The sequence below is a fragment of the Miniopterus natalensis genome, chromosome 5 (genome assembly GCF_054644295.1).
Source record: "Miniopterus natalensis isolate mMinNat1 chromosome 5, mMinNat1.hap1, whole genome shotgun sequence".
Classification (NCBI taxonomy): domain Eukaryota; kingdom Metazoa; phylum Chordata; class Mammalia; order Chiroptera; family Miniopteridae; genus Miniopterus; species Miniopterus natalensis.
Genome location: NC_142085.1, coordinates 44,505,795 through 44,522,070, shown reverse-complemented (window position 1 = coordinate 44,522,070; position 16,276 = coordinate 44,505,795). Strand labels below are relative to the sequence as shown.

Here is a 16,276-nt window from a genome sequence, read left to right as displayed (position 1 = left end):
ACGAATGAGTTCTGCATTTCATATGTTCTAAGGATATCTGTTATAGCATGAAGACAGTTACTCTGAATTGTCTTCTCATTCTTGTTTGCTGAGTCTGGAAAATCTGGTTCCTCAAAGCAACACATAGAGAGGTTTGTAGCCTGCTTCTCTTAACTGCTAACTTAATTTCCCCTTCCCAGGGAGAAGCTCACTTTTGCTGCTACAAGGCCATCCTCTGTTCTTATTGAACAGCTCGCGGTGTGTGTTAGCAAAGGAGAGTCCGTATTGCTGGTGGGAGAGACCGGGACTGGCAAAACCTCTACTGTACAGTACTTGGCTCACATTACAGGTAACTTCTAGGGGCTAAGCACTCTGTCCCCAGAAAATAAACATTTTACAACTACTGCCTTTTTTCCCCCTGAAAATGAAATCAAAAGAATACTGGAGTTTAACAGTGCCACCACTCTACTTTCCCTAGAAATAACCATGTTAATGGATTGATATTAACTTTTTTTTTGTTCTGCTTTATGGTCTGCAAATGCATATACATATGGATTTGGTTTTGTTTAGAAACAAATGGGGTTATGCTCTATGTATTCCATTTAGTTAAACAAATTGGACATCTTTAAAAACATCTCATTTCTATTCTTATGGTGAAATAATATTCCATACTAGACATTTATTCTAATTTATGGACATTGACTTTTGGAGGATTTTTGTTTTCAGTTATCTGATGCTAGAGCAATAATACATAGCTATTCTTCTTATACATATCTCTGGGTTAGGTGAAATTTTTGAATCCTAAAAGTGAAATGAAAACATCAGAGGAAATGCACATTTAAAGATTTGCCCTATGCCCATGTCCGCAGGTCCTTAAGGTTCTCACTGGATTTTTATCAGTCTTTACATTTTTGGACTTATCTTTTTGCCCTTTCTTTTTTAAAGGACACCGCTTGCGGGTTGTCAATATGAATCAACAGAGTGACACTGCAGACTTGCTTGGAGGGTAAGTACGGCTTAAATTGTTTTCTTGTTTTGTGTTCACTGCTTGAGGTGGGAAATACTGTTCTCTTACAAAGCTCAGAATTAGCCTTGGAAAAATATTCAATGTCTTGCACTCCCACCCCAACCCCAGCAAGATATTTATTGGAATTTATTGATGAGCTCTTGTGTATATTGATGTTTCTCTACATTTTAAAGAACACTTGAGGTTCTGGTTCTCAAAGATCATGCTGAAAGTGGGAAGGGAAAAAAGATTAGTATGTAATCAACTAATATTTGTGTGTGCAGTTGCTTATCTAAAACATATGTTCTGGAGTCATGCTGTCTTTGAGCTGGACTCTTCTGCAGTTAGATTGTCTTTGAAATATTAAGTAGCATCTTGGAGTCCTGCTTCAATTGGTACTTGCCCTTTGCTTACCCTTCCAACCCATTGCTTATATTTTGCTCTAAACATAATTAATTGTGTAATAATTAATTAAAGCTTTTAAAACAAACACAAAATTTATATTGTCTTAAAGTTAATTAGCTGAGGCTTATCTCTCTTAGTCTAATTCTACTTTCTGTTTGTTATTTCTTCCCCAGTGATCTTTCTACTTTGTATTTATTTTACTTCTGTTAAGTTGACACTTAATGCCTCCATTTCCTTATTGAAATACTTGGCAACCTGTTCTTACTGCTATATGGAATTTATTTAATTAGGCATATCTATCATACTTTGTATTTTTGTTCTGTATATATGTTTTCAGGAATATCCCAGTGTTACGTATTTTAACACAAATGGTATTAACTTCAGATTAATTGAGCATGGACTGGGTCTGTCTCTTTTAAAATTTTGTAGTGTTATGTCAGCCATTGCAAGTAGTTTTAAATGTAGCAGGTACACAGGAGCCCATTTGTGCCCTGATGAAATTGGTAATACGAAAGGTTGGAATCATTGTGATAACTGGAATTTTGTTTTGGTGCCAACTTGATGGAAAGAATATATATTCATTTTTCCATGTTAGTAGGTTAACTTCAGTTATCAAAAAAAAAACCTTACATACACTTCAGTTTTTGTGTGGTTGCAAGTGTGCATTATTTCTATATTTTTGTATTACTAGAAAGTGGTATAAATTATATCTTTTTAATATCTAACATACTGTGATACATGGATGGACTCCCTGCTTAAGAATTCTTGTGTATGAAATAGGAAGACCAAAAATGATTTTTTAAATGCAGGGAAGTGGAAAACAAATTCAGGAGTAGGCAGGGAGATGGGACAGAGAAGGGGCAATATTTCTATTTTGGGGATGTGTGGTTGGTTTCTTCTGTCCCATTGTTTTATAACTTATGTGAGACATATTTTGCATGTATCAAATATTAAAAAATAATACAAGAAATTTATAGATCCGATTAGTATGGTTTACAAATCTGTGTCTTTTAGATAGTTTTTTTAAAAAAATTAAGGCAAAATACACTTTATAAAGGTAAGGTCTTAAAGACCATTAAAGTCTTAAACTACATTAATACAGATCGTGAACTTTGTTAGTTTACATACCCCTTGTTTTTTTATTGTTGTTAGTGTGGTGTATCTTTTCCGTCACTTAATTTTAACTATTTTTGTCAGTATATTTAAAGTGGGTTTCTGGTAGCACATAGACCTTCATATTGTCTGTGAGTAGAGAACTAAACCAAATTTCAGTAGAGTTGGGGGTGGAGGGAGCTTATGAGACTGAAAAAGAGCAGAGGACACAAAGGACTTAAAGAAGTGGATGAATTCATTCCAGAAAGAGAAAGTCCAGCACAGTCACAAAATACAGAGCAGTTTCCCAGCGCTGACTACAGGAAAGCACTAGGGGAGAGAGCCTCTGCAGAGAGAGGTATAGTCAGAAGGAAGGGGCCTTTGGAGAATTTGGCAGTGAAGGAAGGAGAAAAATGGAAGGGAAATTAAGATCATATAGAAATAAAACGGAGAGTCCCTGCCTGCCTCCTCCTCACCACCCATAGAAAGATCATTAAGAAAAGTTGCACAGGAGAGAGTAGGGCAGAAGTGCATGCTCACAAACTGGGAATCCTGACCCCAAAGTATAGAGCAGTGTTTATCATTTCAGGTACTCGGCATATACTGTCTTGTGTTGCTTTTACACTTCATGTTCTTTCACATATTATAATTTTGGAGAGTCATGTTCCTTTGTTTTAGCCATTTTCAAACGAATGCCTGTGTATATAGTCTCTGTGTATGTAGCAGGTAGGACCCAAGTTACTTTCCATGGGGGCCAGGTATTCTAGACACCCTCCCTAACTTGATGTTGCTCTTAAGGCATCTTTTCTCTGCAGAAGACCCTGCTCTATAAATGTTCATAGTTTGAGTCACCAGTTCTCCCCAGGTGTCAGGTTGGTTCCCATTGAGTATTTGTGTTATAGTTCATTTTGTTTTTTCTTTTGTGAAATGTATGTATTATTACTCATTTTTAATCACTTGAAATATGTATTGACTTAACTGTTTCACCCACTATGAATGGACTTTTCTCTGAAGGAACCCAGTCTGATTTGAAACATTAATCCACTTCTTTCATTTATGAATTCAAAAAACTGAATCAGTTAGTAATTGTAATGATTATAACAGCTAACTCTTTAAAAAAACCTTTTTTTAAAAAAATTAAACCAACTGATAGTGGCACTCATGTGCCAGGTAGTAAATTGAATCCTTTATCTGTGTTAACCCACTTGGCCTTATTAAGGACCATGAGGCACAGACTGTTAATTTTCTCCATTTTATACATGAGAGAACTGAGGCACACAGGAATTGAGTGCCTTGTTCAAGGTAATGGCTGGTCCATGATTTGAACCCGGCCAAGTCTGCCTTGAACATCTGTGTTCTCATTATTCTGCCTCAGCTAGCTTTGAATCCCATTTATATTATTATCTTTAAAACCAACAATTTTATTTAAATCAGGTGTATTTTAATTTCTTACCACTTCTGTTGTCCTTCTAGTTTATTTTCTTTTGCCTGGTCCAGTGCGTGGATCTGTCATCTTTACTTCCATTCCTAACCTCCCTGCAGCATGTCTGCCATTTAGTAGTTACAGTGATCCTTTTAAAGTGTACTCGCATCACATCACTCTCTTCCTCAAATCCCCCATACCCCTGACTTCTTAGTCCATTTAGAATATAATACAAAGGCTTTATTTTGGCCTGTAAGGCCCTTTATGATCTGGCACTGGCATCTCTCTGACATAATATCCTTCCTTTAGCTCTGCTGCCAAGCTCCAGCTACATGTGGTTTGATGGACCTTGTAGGTCTTGTTTACTCAGTGCCTAACACGTGACAAGTACTCAGTAAATATTTGTTGAATACATGTAGTAAAGAAATGCTTTATTAATGTATTGATGCTTAGCTGGGATGTAAAAATGAGTTTTAAGTTCTCATGCTTTTTCTTTCTGGAATGAGACTCTTTGATATGGATTCTCAGTATTGGGGCATGGGGTTTTACTCACCTCATTGTTCCTTCCTCATGGGCTAATGAGTAAATGCTATCTGTTATCTAATGTGCTTGTCTGTTTTGAAACATATTTTGCTCTGGTTTCAGTTCTCAAATTATTTTTCTTGGAAGTAAAATTTATATCATCATCCTTGAGTTGTAGTATTTAGTATCTTAGGCTATGGAAAATTGTATACTTGAGATTTTCCGGGAATAATTAGTGCCACTCGGACTACAGTTTATAGCTAGAGCAGTGCTTCTTTACTCTTTTCATTATTAAATTCCTACCATAACCAAATATTAAAGTTTAATTTAAATTTCCTAACTCCCCAACCAGAGAAATTAAATGCTAAGGAATAAGAGAGACTAAATACTATGGAATAAAAAGTTGAGCTGTTGCCCAGCCAGGCGTGGCTCAGCGGTTGAGCGTCAACCTAGAGTCCTGGCGATCAGGGTTCAATTGCCGGTTAGGGCACATGCTTGGGTTGCAGGCTTGATCCCCAGTCGGTGTGCAGGGGGCAACCGATCAGTGACTCCCCCATTATTGATGTTTCTATCTCTCTCTCCCTCTCCTTTCCTCTCTCTGAAATCAATAAAGATATATTTATTTAAAAAAAAAGTTGAGCTGTGGAAAGTCACAGACCATTGCAGTATCTAATATTTTTTTGCCAATATTTATCTCTTTGGAAGCAATACCTTTCCTCTCTCAATTGAAAAGGCATGAACTGATTTCAGTTTTCTTATGTAAATCAGTTTTAGATATTGTTGTGCTTTTATTCTAAAATATCCTCTAAAGTTTTTGGTTGATCTTCATAAAATATGTTTTTTCCTTAAGTCCTGTAAATGATGTTTAGTTAAATATTAGTAAAATAAATGACATGCCTTGCCTTGGCTGTGTGGTTCATTTGGTTGGGCATCATACTGTGCCTGGAAATATTGCCAGTTTTATTCCCGATCAGGGGGAGTCTAGGAGGCGGCTGATTGATCTCTCACATGGATATTTCTCTTTCTCTCCCCCTCTCCCTTCCTCTCTCTCTCAAAATCAATGATAAAAATCTTAAAAAAAAAAAAAATGACATACTTTTTCAGCACCCAACTAGGAATTTCAAATTTTTAAAATAATGTTTATCTAATCTAATACCAGTTTTCACCTTTAGTTTAGGTCCTTTAAACACAGTGCAAGTATACATTATAATTTAGAACTTTAATATAGATTTTAAGTACTTTGGTATTATTTCTGATTTTGAGTAAATGAAATCTTAGACCCATTCCTATTTTGTAAGTTTTGGTTTTTAAGTTCTATTATCTACAGTAGTTTTTTAATCACATTTACCGTTTGTTTTAGCTACAAACCAGTGGACCATAAGCTTATTTGGCTACCCCTACGGGAGGCATTTGAGGAACTCTTTGCCCAGACATTTTCCAAGAAGCAAAACTTTACATTCTTGGGGCACATCCAGACCTGTTACAGGCAGAAACGGTGGCATGATCTCCTCAGACTAATGCAACATGTGCACAAGTCAGCTGTCAACAAGGATGGAAAAGAGAGTGAAACTGGTAAGAATGCGACCTAGACTGCTAGTGAGAGGGTATAAGGCTGTGGCCCAATTAGCAGAATTAGGAGAAGATTTGGGGGAAGAATGAAGCAATATAAATTGGAGCTTTCTAAGACTTAAGGCCAAGATGACTAGTTTGGAAGTATTGCTGCTCCCGTGACTCTAGGCATGATTTCTGTAAAAACCAATGGTTGGGATGTTGATGTACAAGTACCACTTAGTGGTCAGTCACATTTCCTTAGAAAAAGATCTTATTTCCTAGAAGCTAGATTTCACACCAAGGGGCTTTTGGTAGCTCTATTATCTTCTCTGCTTTCTCATCTATAAAGTGGGTACAGGAGTGTCTCCTCAAAGGGTTGTTGTGAGGGATAGATCAGTTAACCACTACATATACATATGCATATGAATGAATTGACTAGTGTAGTGGCTAACACTTGGCAAGTGTTTGGACTTATTTTTTTATGTTTCTAAGGTATTTGATTTTTGTGTGAGTTTTGTTAATTGCATTTTTTTGTGTCTTTAAATGATACATATTACAATTCAAAGCGTGTGTTAAATTCTTATCTTTATTCTTTTCTAGGATTACTCCTAAAAGAAAAATGGGAAGCATTTGGTCTTAGACTCAACCATGCCCAACAACAGATGAAAATGACTGAAAATGCCCTGTTGTTTGCATTTGTAGAGGTATTTTGCTTTAGTTATTAAGACTAAGGGACTGCTGATTTGATGCAAGATGCAAGTTTTAGGCAGGCTTCTATTATGTATTCTGCTCATGTTGATATTTTTAGTGCTTGCTGTTCAAGACAATAAACACTTAATGAAAATACATTGGGGGAAGATTTTGAAAGATGTTCTTCATGAAAATTACAACGTCTTTGTGAGCACTATTATTTTTAAATATGGAAGTTGAGGACAGCTGGTGAACTCTTTATTGTTTCCCAGCTGTATGTGTGGTGTGAGAGCCAGAGCAAGTGCACTAGGTTTGGGTCCATTCACTTTAGGCCCCATTTTTTATTCCAGTGCATGGGTACCTCTATTGTCATCTGTCCTGTGACCCTGTAGGAAAGATCAGCTTAATTAAATGTCCATGACTTAAGCTTTTAAAATTTTCATTTTTAAAATTTTTTTCTGTAACACCCTTTGGACCATACCCTAAGGGAGGAGAGAAGGTCCCTCAACCATGTGTGTGCATCAGTGTGGGAAATTTGGTCATCAGTGCTCATTCTTGGTTTGATTATTTCTAAAATAACCAGTTAAAATGTGTCTAGTGCTCTCAAAGTAGGATATATATCTATTTCATGACTTAGCATTACACTGGAGTTTATAATACATTTGTTCTTTTTTAAAATTTAATTAAATTTGTAGAAGATTCTTTTTTAGGATCATTATAAAAACAAAGGTATGAAGCAGTTTAATAACTTAAGTAAAACAGTTCAGTTTTTGATGTGTCAGCTGTAAAATTTATTTTTTATTACTTTTGGAATAGAACTCAGAGATAAAATCAGTAGAGTAGAACTAGAGAAGATTCATTTTTATATTCTTCAGCAACTGCGAAAGGCTACGCATTATAACTGCTGCACATCCTTGATTTAACTCTTTATCTGACCTTGGTATAGCTATAGCTTGACCTATATTTATTTTGGGTGCTTTTAATAATTATCTGGGTACTTTTTAAATTTTTTTATTTGAGAGAGTGAGAGAGAGACATCAATTTGTTGTTCCACTTATTTATGCATTCAGTGGTTGCTTTTTGGATGTGCCCTGACTGGGGATTGAACCTGCAACCTTGGCGTATCCGGATGATGCACTAACCAACTGAACCACCTGGCCAGGTCCATCTGGGTACCTTTAAACATCTAAATACATTGTTGTTATTTACCTCACATCCATATAATGAGATAATCTAGTTTTTTGCATTTCACTGTTAGGCTCAAAGATATTCCCTTGATCCTTTTAGACATTTAAAAAAAATTGGTCTTAACTCTGACTGCCAGCTGGCAGCTATTTGACATTTAGGGCATAAGCTCATCAAGTTGGAGAGATTTGCCTTTGCTTCTGTTTTCTAACCCTGCTTATATATAAAGTTTTTGGTGAGTGTGTCCTTAATTTGAATTGGATCCTTACCATCTTACTTTATCTTCTTCTAGGGTACATTAGCTCAGGCTGTAAAGAAAGGAGAGTGGATCTTGTTGGATGAGATTAATCTGGCGGCTCCAGAAACATTAGAATGTCTCAGTGGTTTACTTGAAGGCTCCTCTGGCTCCCTGGTGTTGCTAGATCGTGGGGACACAGGTAGGACTTGATCCCCTTGGGGTCTGACTTGCTGCCTTTTAGAGTAAGAATCTATTAGGTGGATTACATGGGCCACCCACTTGGATTTGTTTATTCCATAGATATTTATTTTCTGTAAATGTCCTATTGTTGGGTGGTATGGGGAATTCTTGATTGACCCAGGGTCCTGTGGAGTTAGATAGTCTTCCCCTAGGGACCTGTGGCTGATGACTTGATTTTACAAGTTGTTGAGAATTTGTAATTTTCTCTTAACAGAACCACTGGTTCGTCATCCTGACTTTCGTTTATTTGCCTGTATGAATCCAGCAACGGATGTGGGCAAAAGAAATCTCCCACCAGGAATAAGAAACAGGTGAGGGGACATGGCTGGTTCCTGGAGACTTCTTTTAAAGTTCTTCTTATGTGATGATTGGTAATATGTTTAACCAGGCCCCATAACTATGCTTGAAAATTCTTTTTTTTATTTTTGATTTTTGTTACTTGCAAATTCTTGACCACTGATAGAGAATTGTTCTTGTTTGTCATATTCCTTTCCTTTCTGCAGGTGGTGGGAATACGGAACACTCCAGAACACTGGAGAAGTTTTCTTTTGGGCTGTTAGTGTGACACTTAATGGCTCATGGATATTGTCAGAAACAAAAATCTTTCCTTCTTCAAATAGCTTTGTGGCTACTGAAAAAACACCTTGTAATGATATAACAGTATAATAGCATAAGTGCAAGTTAGGAACAAAGTTCTCTTGCATGAGGCTAATGTTTTGTAAAAGGTCTTTTAAATTTCAGTGTTCATCATTAAGCACCGGTTGATAAGAACAGGGGTCTTAGTTATTGGTGTTTTATGTATGTAGTGCTTGGGAAAAGATAAATGACCTTATTTATTATTGGTAACCTTTTGTTGAGTTTTAAGTTTTAAAACAGTGTTAAAATTGTATTAGATCCCTTCTCCCATTAAAGTAATAAAAGCTTCTTAGGAAACTTTTTAAAGTACAAGTGTATATTTTCCTTTGCTCCAACTTTCATTTTTCACAGTGAGGAGGCTTTAGTGTTCCATGTATTTTTTATTACATGTACTCATGATCAAAAACACCTATAAATAGAATATTTCATTTCAAAGAAAAAATAATGGTCGATTTTGGGTAGTAGTTAACATTTTTTTATTTTGTTATGGTCAATCTGTATCTTAAGTTCAAAAACTGTTATATTTTATACTAGAAACAGTTACAGTGAGTTTACATAACTTATAGCTTTCATTTTTTATTATCAAAATAATTGTGTTAACTTCCTAAATATGCTTATTATATAATAATAATTGTCTCAAAGGTTTACAGAACTTTATGTAGAAGAACTGGAAAGTAAAGAAGACTTACAGATTCTTATTGTGGATTATCTGAAAGGATTGAGTGTGAACAAGAGCACAGTGCAAGGAATCATAAAGTAGGTGTTTTTCAGGTTCTCTTTATAAACTTTCCTCTAAACATAAAAATGTGTCTCATTTGTATAATTTCCCCCCCTTTTTTTGCTTCTAACTGGAGAAAACTAATAGAAGGATTATTCCTTAAATTTCTGTTTTAAAGTTGGAACCTTAGGAACTCCCTGTATTTTCCTAACAAAAGAAAGAATGTATAGCTAGATTGTAAATATTCAGGCCAAAGCCCATTTGGACAAGGACTTGGGTTTCATCCGTGACATCTATTTGGTTACACTTGATCTTGTGGTAGCTGGTCATGAATTTCTTGCTCTTTATATTTTAGTCTGAAACTTTTTCTATCTTATCTTCTGACTTCTAAAATGTATGCTAATGATAATAGTAGTTGGTCACCATATCTTTGTGTTTTTTAACATTTTGTCATTATTGATTATAGCTATATCCAAAGCCTTTCAAAACACCATGGTTTTGTTTTTCTGTATGCTTATTCATTGCCATTATGGATTTGCCCCTCATTAGAGCCGACTCTGGAACACTGTGTTTGGACTCAGTATATTCTCGTTAAGATCCTCTTATATCCCAGAATCTTTTCATTATGAATCAGAATTTTTTCCCCTCCTTGTTCCATGCATAAAGAAAATTGATCTTCATTTATCATTTTGAAAGAATACCTCTGAGTGTGTGAAAAATAGATTTAAAAAAGAATGAGAGGTTTTGATGCGTGCTCTAGAAAGTTGTATGTAATCTCTAAAAATGGCTTTTGGACCTTCTATAGAGAAATGGGGAAAATGGCAAAATAAGGAATACTTACTAGTTAATAAAATCACCTTTGCCCCGGCCAGTGTGGCTCAGTTGGTTGGGCGTCGTTCCGTGCACAGAAAAGTCTTTGTTTCAATTCCTGGTTCCATTGCCTGGGTTTCAGGCTTCATCCCTGGTAGGGGATGTGCAGGAGGCAGCTGATCAATATTTCACTCTCACATCAATGTCTCTCTCCCTTACCCTTTCTCTCCCTTCCTCTCTCTCTAAAAATTTAAAAAATAAAAATCACCTGAAGTGCATCCTTTTTATAGCTTCTACAGAGATGTGCGGAAACAGTCTGGGACCACATTGGTGGACGGGACTGGCCATAGACCTCACTACAGCCTTCGGACTCTCTGCAGGGCCCTGCGATTTGCAGCCTCCAATCCGTGTAGCAACATCCAGCGCTCGCTCTATGAGGTCTTTCTAAAGTCTGGGTTTGGATGGAGCTTGGTGGATGGGCTCACCATGGGGAGGGAGGGAGTTGGGATGCATATTCCAGGTTTGCTGTGCTTTTCATTTAGTCAGATTAGCCCAGAACATTTTATACCAGAGCTACCCTCACCTTTTTTCTACCATGGTATTATATTAAAAGTTGTTCTGGAAGCCAACCCCACCCACGAGGTTGAATTTTGTTTCTGAAATAAGTTGTCTGTCATTGCAGAAGAGTAATTAGTGTTATGCATTTCTGTGTTTTTCCTAGGGTTTTTGTTTGGGTTTCCTAACACAGCTTGACAGGGCATCACACCCAATAGTTCAGAAGCTTATTTGTCAACACATTGTCTCTGGCAGTGTTAAAAGTCTGCTGAAGCAGGTATGTATGTACGTTTGTTTTGACTTGTTTAACAAATGAAAGGCTGAATTATCAAAATTTGAACTGTTTGGGTTTTTTTCCTCCACAAAACTTTTTTCTACTTACAGTTCTGTTTGAAAAAGTTAAACAGTAGATGGTAAAAATTCCCAATAATCTGCCTTGGCTGGTGTTGCTCAATGCCTAGAGCTTTAACCTGAGCAATGATGAGTCTCGAGGTTTTGATTCCAGGTCAAGGGCACATACCTGGGTTGCAGGTTCTATCCTGGGCCTTGGTCAGGGCATGTGTGGGAGGCAACCAGTTGATGTTTCCCTCCCTCTTCCCCTCCCCCACCTAAAATCAATTTTAAAAATACAAATAAAGAATAAATTCTGATAAAGGTATGTGTGTGTAATTTGTCAAGGTAAATCATAATATGTATCTGATATAAATTATATAAATGAGATCATCTCATAAGAATGTTCTGTAGCTTCCTTTCTTAGCCTGTTTAGAATGTAGGTTCAAGTCAGGGGACTAAGTGTTCTAGAAGAGCACTTTTTCGTAGCTATAAATCTGACCACTATTTGACCATTTTGATCTATAAAAATAGCAATTTTGTGTAAATCAACTTAATAACTTTCACTGTATCTTTAAAAGATTGCAGTATTATCCACAATGTTATCTATAATAGATTAGTTTCTCGGAGGGAGGGGTTGCTTTTATTTTTAAAGTCTTCCAGGGGATTCAGATGAAATAATGCAAAGCCCCCCTCACTCAATACAACACTGGCCCTATTTTGGGGAACATGATTTATATGAAATACGTATTTCTGAACAAAATACTTCTTCAGAGTGGGGGTTTTGATAGGTAAGAGAATAGGACTGAATCATAAACTATCTGAGAAACTAACTTTGATTTAAGTTTTCCCACAAATGCACCTACCCCCACCTGAATTTAAAAACCAATACATGTCATTTTCTTGTTCTTATTCCTCAGAGTAATTTTATTTCCATATTTCACCCATGGGTTTTAATGTTGAAAGCATCCAGAACAAGGCAGGATTCTTGGTGACAACTTCTTTTCCTACTTTACGCCCCTCTCTGAAAGGATGCCATAGTTGTCATGGAACTGTGGGTTATTTCTTTAACTTTTGTGTCTTTCAGCCTATTCCAGAACCCAAAGGAGGTCGACTTATCCAGGTTGAAGGCTACTGGATTTCGGTGGGAGACAAGGAACCTACAATAGATGAGACATACATTCTCACATCTTCTGTCAAGCTGAATCTGAGAGATATAGTCAGAGTGGTCTCTGCAGGGTGTGTGGAACTTTTCCCTTGCTGCTCTGAAGTTTTATCATCATAGACACTGATTACGTTCTACCCTTACTTCCTTAACTTTCAGAGTGCTTTATTATTTATTGGCTAAATGAACTGTCAGTTTTCTCCTGGCACAAATCAGTGTTTCTGGTTGCCCTTTTAGTGGGGACAAGATGGATAGGGATTATTTTGGCCATTTTTAAGGATGCTTTTCAGTATTTTGTTGACAAATACTCAACCACCATTATTTGTTAAGTGAATAATAGCTATTCCCACCTACTATTTCTCACAAGTGGTTCGAAAGAGGTTAGGATTTTTTCTCAGCATTTCTCAGGAGCTGTTTTTACAGAGAAATTTCTCAGGGCTTAAGAAATATTCCATTAGTAGTACATAGGTATATAAAAATGTTCTTTTATAATGATGTTAAATGATATAGTCATTCTGTTTTAACACTATTGAATTAATTCTGGTTTTTGTCTTTTTTTCTTTAATTGCTTTGTTGGCTGATTTTTTAAAGAACTTACCCAGTGCTAATTCAGGGAGAGACATCAGTTGGTAAAACAAGCCTGATCCGGTGGCTGGCTGCAGCTACTGGTAACCACTGCGTGCGTATTAACAATCACGAACACACGGATATTCAAGAGTACATTGGTTGTTACACATCTGACTCCTCAGGGAAGCTTGTGTTTAAAGAAGGTAGAGTTACTATTCTTTTTCATGTGTGTCAGTGTTCATTCCTTTAGACTCATTTCTCCAAGTAATCTTTATTCTTTCCAGCTGAGGCACATGGGCTGTTGCCATTACCACTGGTTTTTCTTTCTCCCTGAGCTGTATGGTGGTTAAGGAGTGATAGTTAGAGGTCCAGCTTCCTTCGGGCCCCAATAAAATCTTGTCAGCTGTAGGTAGGCAGGACTAAGGCCAAGTTTTGAAGAGTAGTTGAACTCCTACTTCATTTCCTAGAGACTCAAAAGAATTGGGTGAGCATTGAACAGAAGGAGGCTGAGAATTGATATGAGAATGTGGTGATTTAAATGAAATTAAACTGCAGAGGGAAAAATAAGTTGGAAATGTGATATTTGTCAGCCTTAACTTCCCCTCTTATGAAATAAAAAGGACTGTTTTAATCGGAAATTGTGCTGCTTTGATATTTAACATCACAAATTATTTGGTGGCATGACTAGTTACAGAGAGTAATTTGCTTTGAAATTTAATGATGATACAGTATTTGTTGATTTGCATAAAACTTTTGACTAATTTATGCACTAATTCTCAGTATTTATTTCCTCCAAGGTGTTCTTATTGATGCTATGAGAAAGGGCTACTGGATTGTTTTAGATGAATTGAATTTGGCCCCTACTGATGTGTTAGAGGCACTGAACAGACTGTTAGATGATAACCGTGAGTTGCTCATAACAGAAACACAAGAAGTTGTTAAAGCACATCCTCGGTTCATGCTCTTTGCTACCCAGAATCCCCCAGGACTTTATGGAGGCAGAAAGGTTTGTAGCATTTGTCTCCTTACTCTTATTTGTTACTGCATTGAATAGTAAATCTTTCTTGGAAAGACTGAGATTTTTTTTTTTACCTCTTTTGAAGGGTGTGTTTTTTTGTGGTGAAAAGCAGAGCCTCCATTTTGGAAATCAGATGAAAAGGCCCTTTTCATCGTGTGTTTTCTGTGCCTTTCCTAGGTGCTTTCTAGGGCCTTTAGGAACCGGTTTGTGGAATTGCACTTTGATGAATTGCCAAGTTCTGAGTTGGAAACAATCCTGCACAAGCGGTGTAGTTTGCCACCCTCTTACTGCAGCAAGTTGGTTAGAGTCATGCTGGACCTTCAGGTAGTTCATCTCTGCGTCACTTAACTTAGTTTCTAAAGGAATGTGTTGATTAGACTTGTTGATCAAAATTAGATAGTTTCCTTGGGTAGAAACAGCAGTTCATGTATGTGTTATTTTTTCCAGGTAGGATCTTGTCTTAAAAATGCATCCCATTAATATTTTTTATTTTGTTTTGTAAATCAACAATTAATACGTTAAAAAATTTTCTGGTAGTTATATATGATGACAGTTTTCTATTTGTGGATAATATTGGAACATTTTGTCTAGTAGGTGAATTTGGCATAAACAAACTGCAGTTTTGTTTTTTAAATGGATATGTTCCTTGAATGGACATAACTGAAGAGACCCTTTTTGTGTGGCTCTCTGTTGCCAGAACTGCAAAGCTACAATTGTCTTCCCCCCCCCCCCAATATCCCATTTAATTTTTGGGGTTAAAAGTATTCTTTATCAGAATTATACACTGTCAAGTTACCTTTCAGAAACCTAATAATAATTAAAATTTTTACTACTGTGGCCCCATATTATGGGATTAATTTTCCTGATGTTTGCCCATACCACATTTGTATTTGTGATCTTTTTCTGTATGGCATATGAGATGGAGTTCCATTGTTTATTTACATTCTTTTACATGAGTTTGCATTTTTCCCCAAACGATTACACCCATTTACTTTTTTAAACAATCTTAGTGGAATGAATAACTTTTATGAGAGCTTAAATTTGTTAAGAATTTTATGTATGTTTTACTATATGCTTGACATTGTTCTTTTTCATTCGTTTTCATGTGTTAATAGTCCTATCGCAGAAGTTCTTCAGTATTTGCTGGAAAGCAGGGCTTCATCACCCTTCGTGACCTGTTTCGATGGGCTGAGAGATACAGATTGGCTGAACAGACCGAGAAGGACTACGACTGGCTACAGCATTTGGCCAATGATGGTATGCTTTCCATCATCTGCTCTCATACTGTGACGTTATATCAAATATCAGCCTTTTTTATTAAAACAAACCTCTCCCAGATTGTCAATATGTACATTTTACTAGGAATTCCAGAAACTGAGCCTTTCTCCCTCAAGTCCCAACTGCTTTTGTAAGTGCTACTATTTCTGCAGGCCTCTGTGCTAACATGTTTTGGTTTCTAAGGTGTTCTCATTATTTCAGGTGGCCACATGTGGTAGTCAGGATATGGGCACAATGCCTTTAGGAGTTTAGACAGGTGGTTGGTGGTGTCTTTTGGACCATTTGTCTGAAAGTGATGCCTGTGGAGAGTTGTGCTCTGCCTTAGAGTCATAGAAAACTGATAGGTCAGATAATAATCAGAGCTCTGAGAGAAGGCAGCAATGTCGCCTGAGACTCAGGATTGACCATATTGGTTTAATCCATGGGAAGAATTTTTATGTTCTTTATGGTAGGATAGAAAGCATTTCAGAATGTTCTGATTTGAAAGGTGCTGAGTCATTAATGGGGTGGTTAATAAGCAAGGTGAGTAAATAGAACTAACTCATAAGAGTTGTAATTTCTTTCCTGGTAAAGAATAGATAGAAGAAGGAACACATTTAAAAAAATTTTTTTTAATTGAAATAAGACATATAGTGAAGTGGGTGAAGCACTCTCTTATTTCATGTACAGCTCGATGTATTTTTACATATGTATGTACTTATGTGCATCACTACCAAGGCCAAGATGTAGATTACTTCTAGTACTGCAGAAGAGTCTTTCATGGCTCTTGCCAGTCTTACCTCCCCAGGAGGTAACCAGTGCTTTGATATTGATCACCACTGATTGATTTTGACTGTGCTTGAGCTTCATCTAAATAGTATCATGAACT

The 16,276-nt window shown here is 36.6% G+C and overlaps 1 protein-coding gene across 1 annotated transcript in view; it reads left to right on the top strand.

Annotated features, from left to right (window-relative positions):
- The window catches only part of MDN1 (midasin AAA ATPase 1), a 131,584-nt gene that overhangs the window by 32,054 nt on the left and 83,254 nt on the right, over positions 1–16,276 (top strand). The window contains exons 14-27 of the mRNA XM_016208126.2: positions 180–328; positions 925–985; positions 5,788–5,999; positions 6,579–6,682; positions 8,146–8,290; positions 8,546–8,642; positions 9,610–9,723; positions 10,786–10,933; positions 11,217–11,327; positions 12,468–12,619; positions 13,137–13,315; positions 13,910–14,118; positions 14,308–14,454; positions 15,246–15,387. Coding sequence (XP_016063612.2) covers positions 180–328; positions 925–985; positions 5,788–5,999; positions 6,579–6,682; positions 8,146–8,290; positions 8,546–8,642; positions 9,610–9,723; positions 10,786–10,933; positions 11,217–11,327; positions 12,468–12,619; positions 13,137–13,315; positions 13,910–14,118; positions 14,308–14,454; positions 15,246–15,387 — 1,970 coding nt within the window. The remainder of the gene's footprint in view (positions 1–179; positions 329–924; positions 986–5,787; positions 6,000–6,578; positions 6,683–8,145; positions 8,291–8,545; positions 8,643–9,609; positions 9,724–10,785; positions 10,934–11,216; positions 11,328–12,467; positions 12,620–13,136; positions 13,316–13,909; positions 14,119–14,307; positions 14,455–15,245; positions 15,388–16,276) is intronic.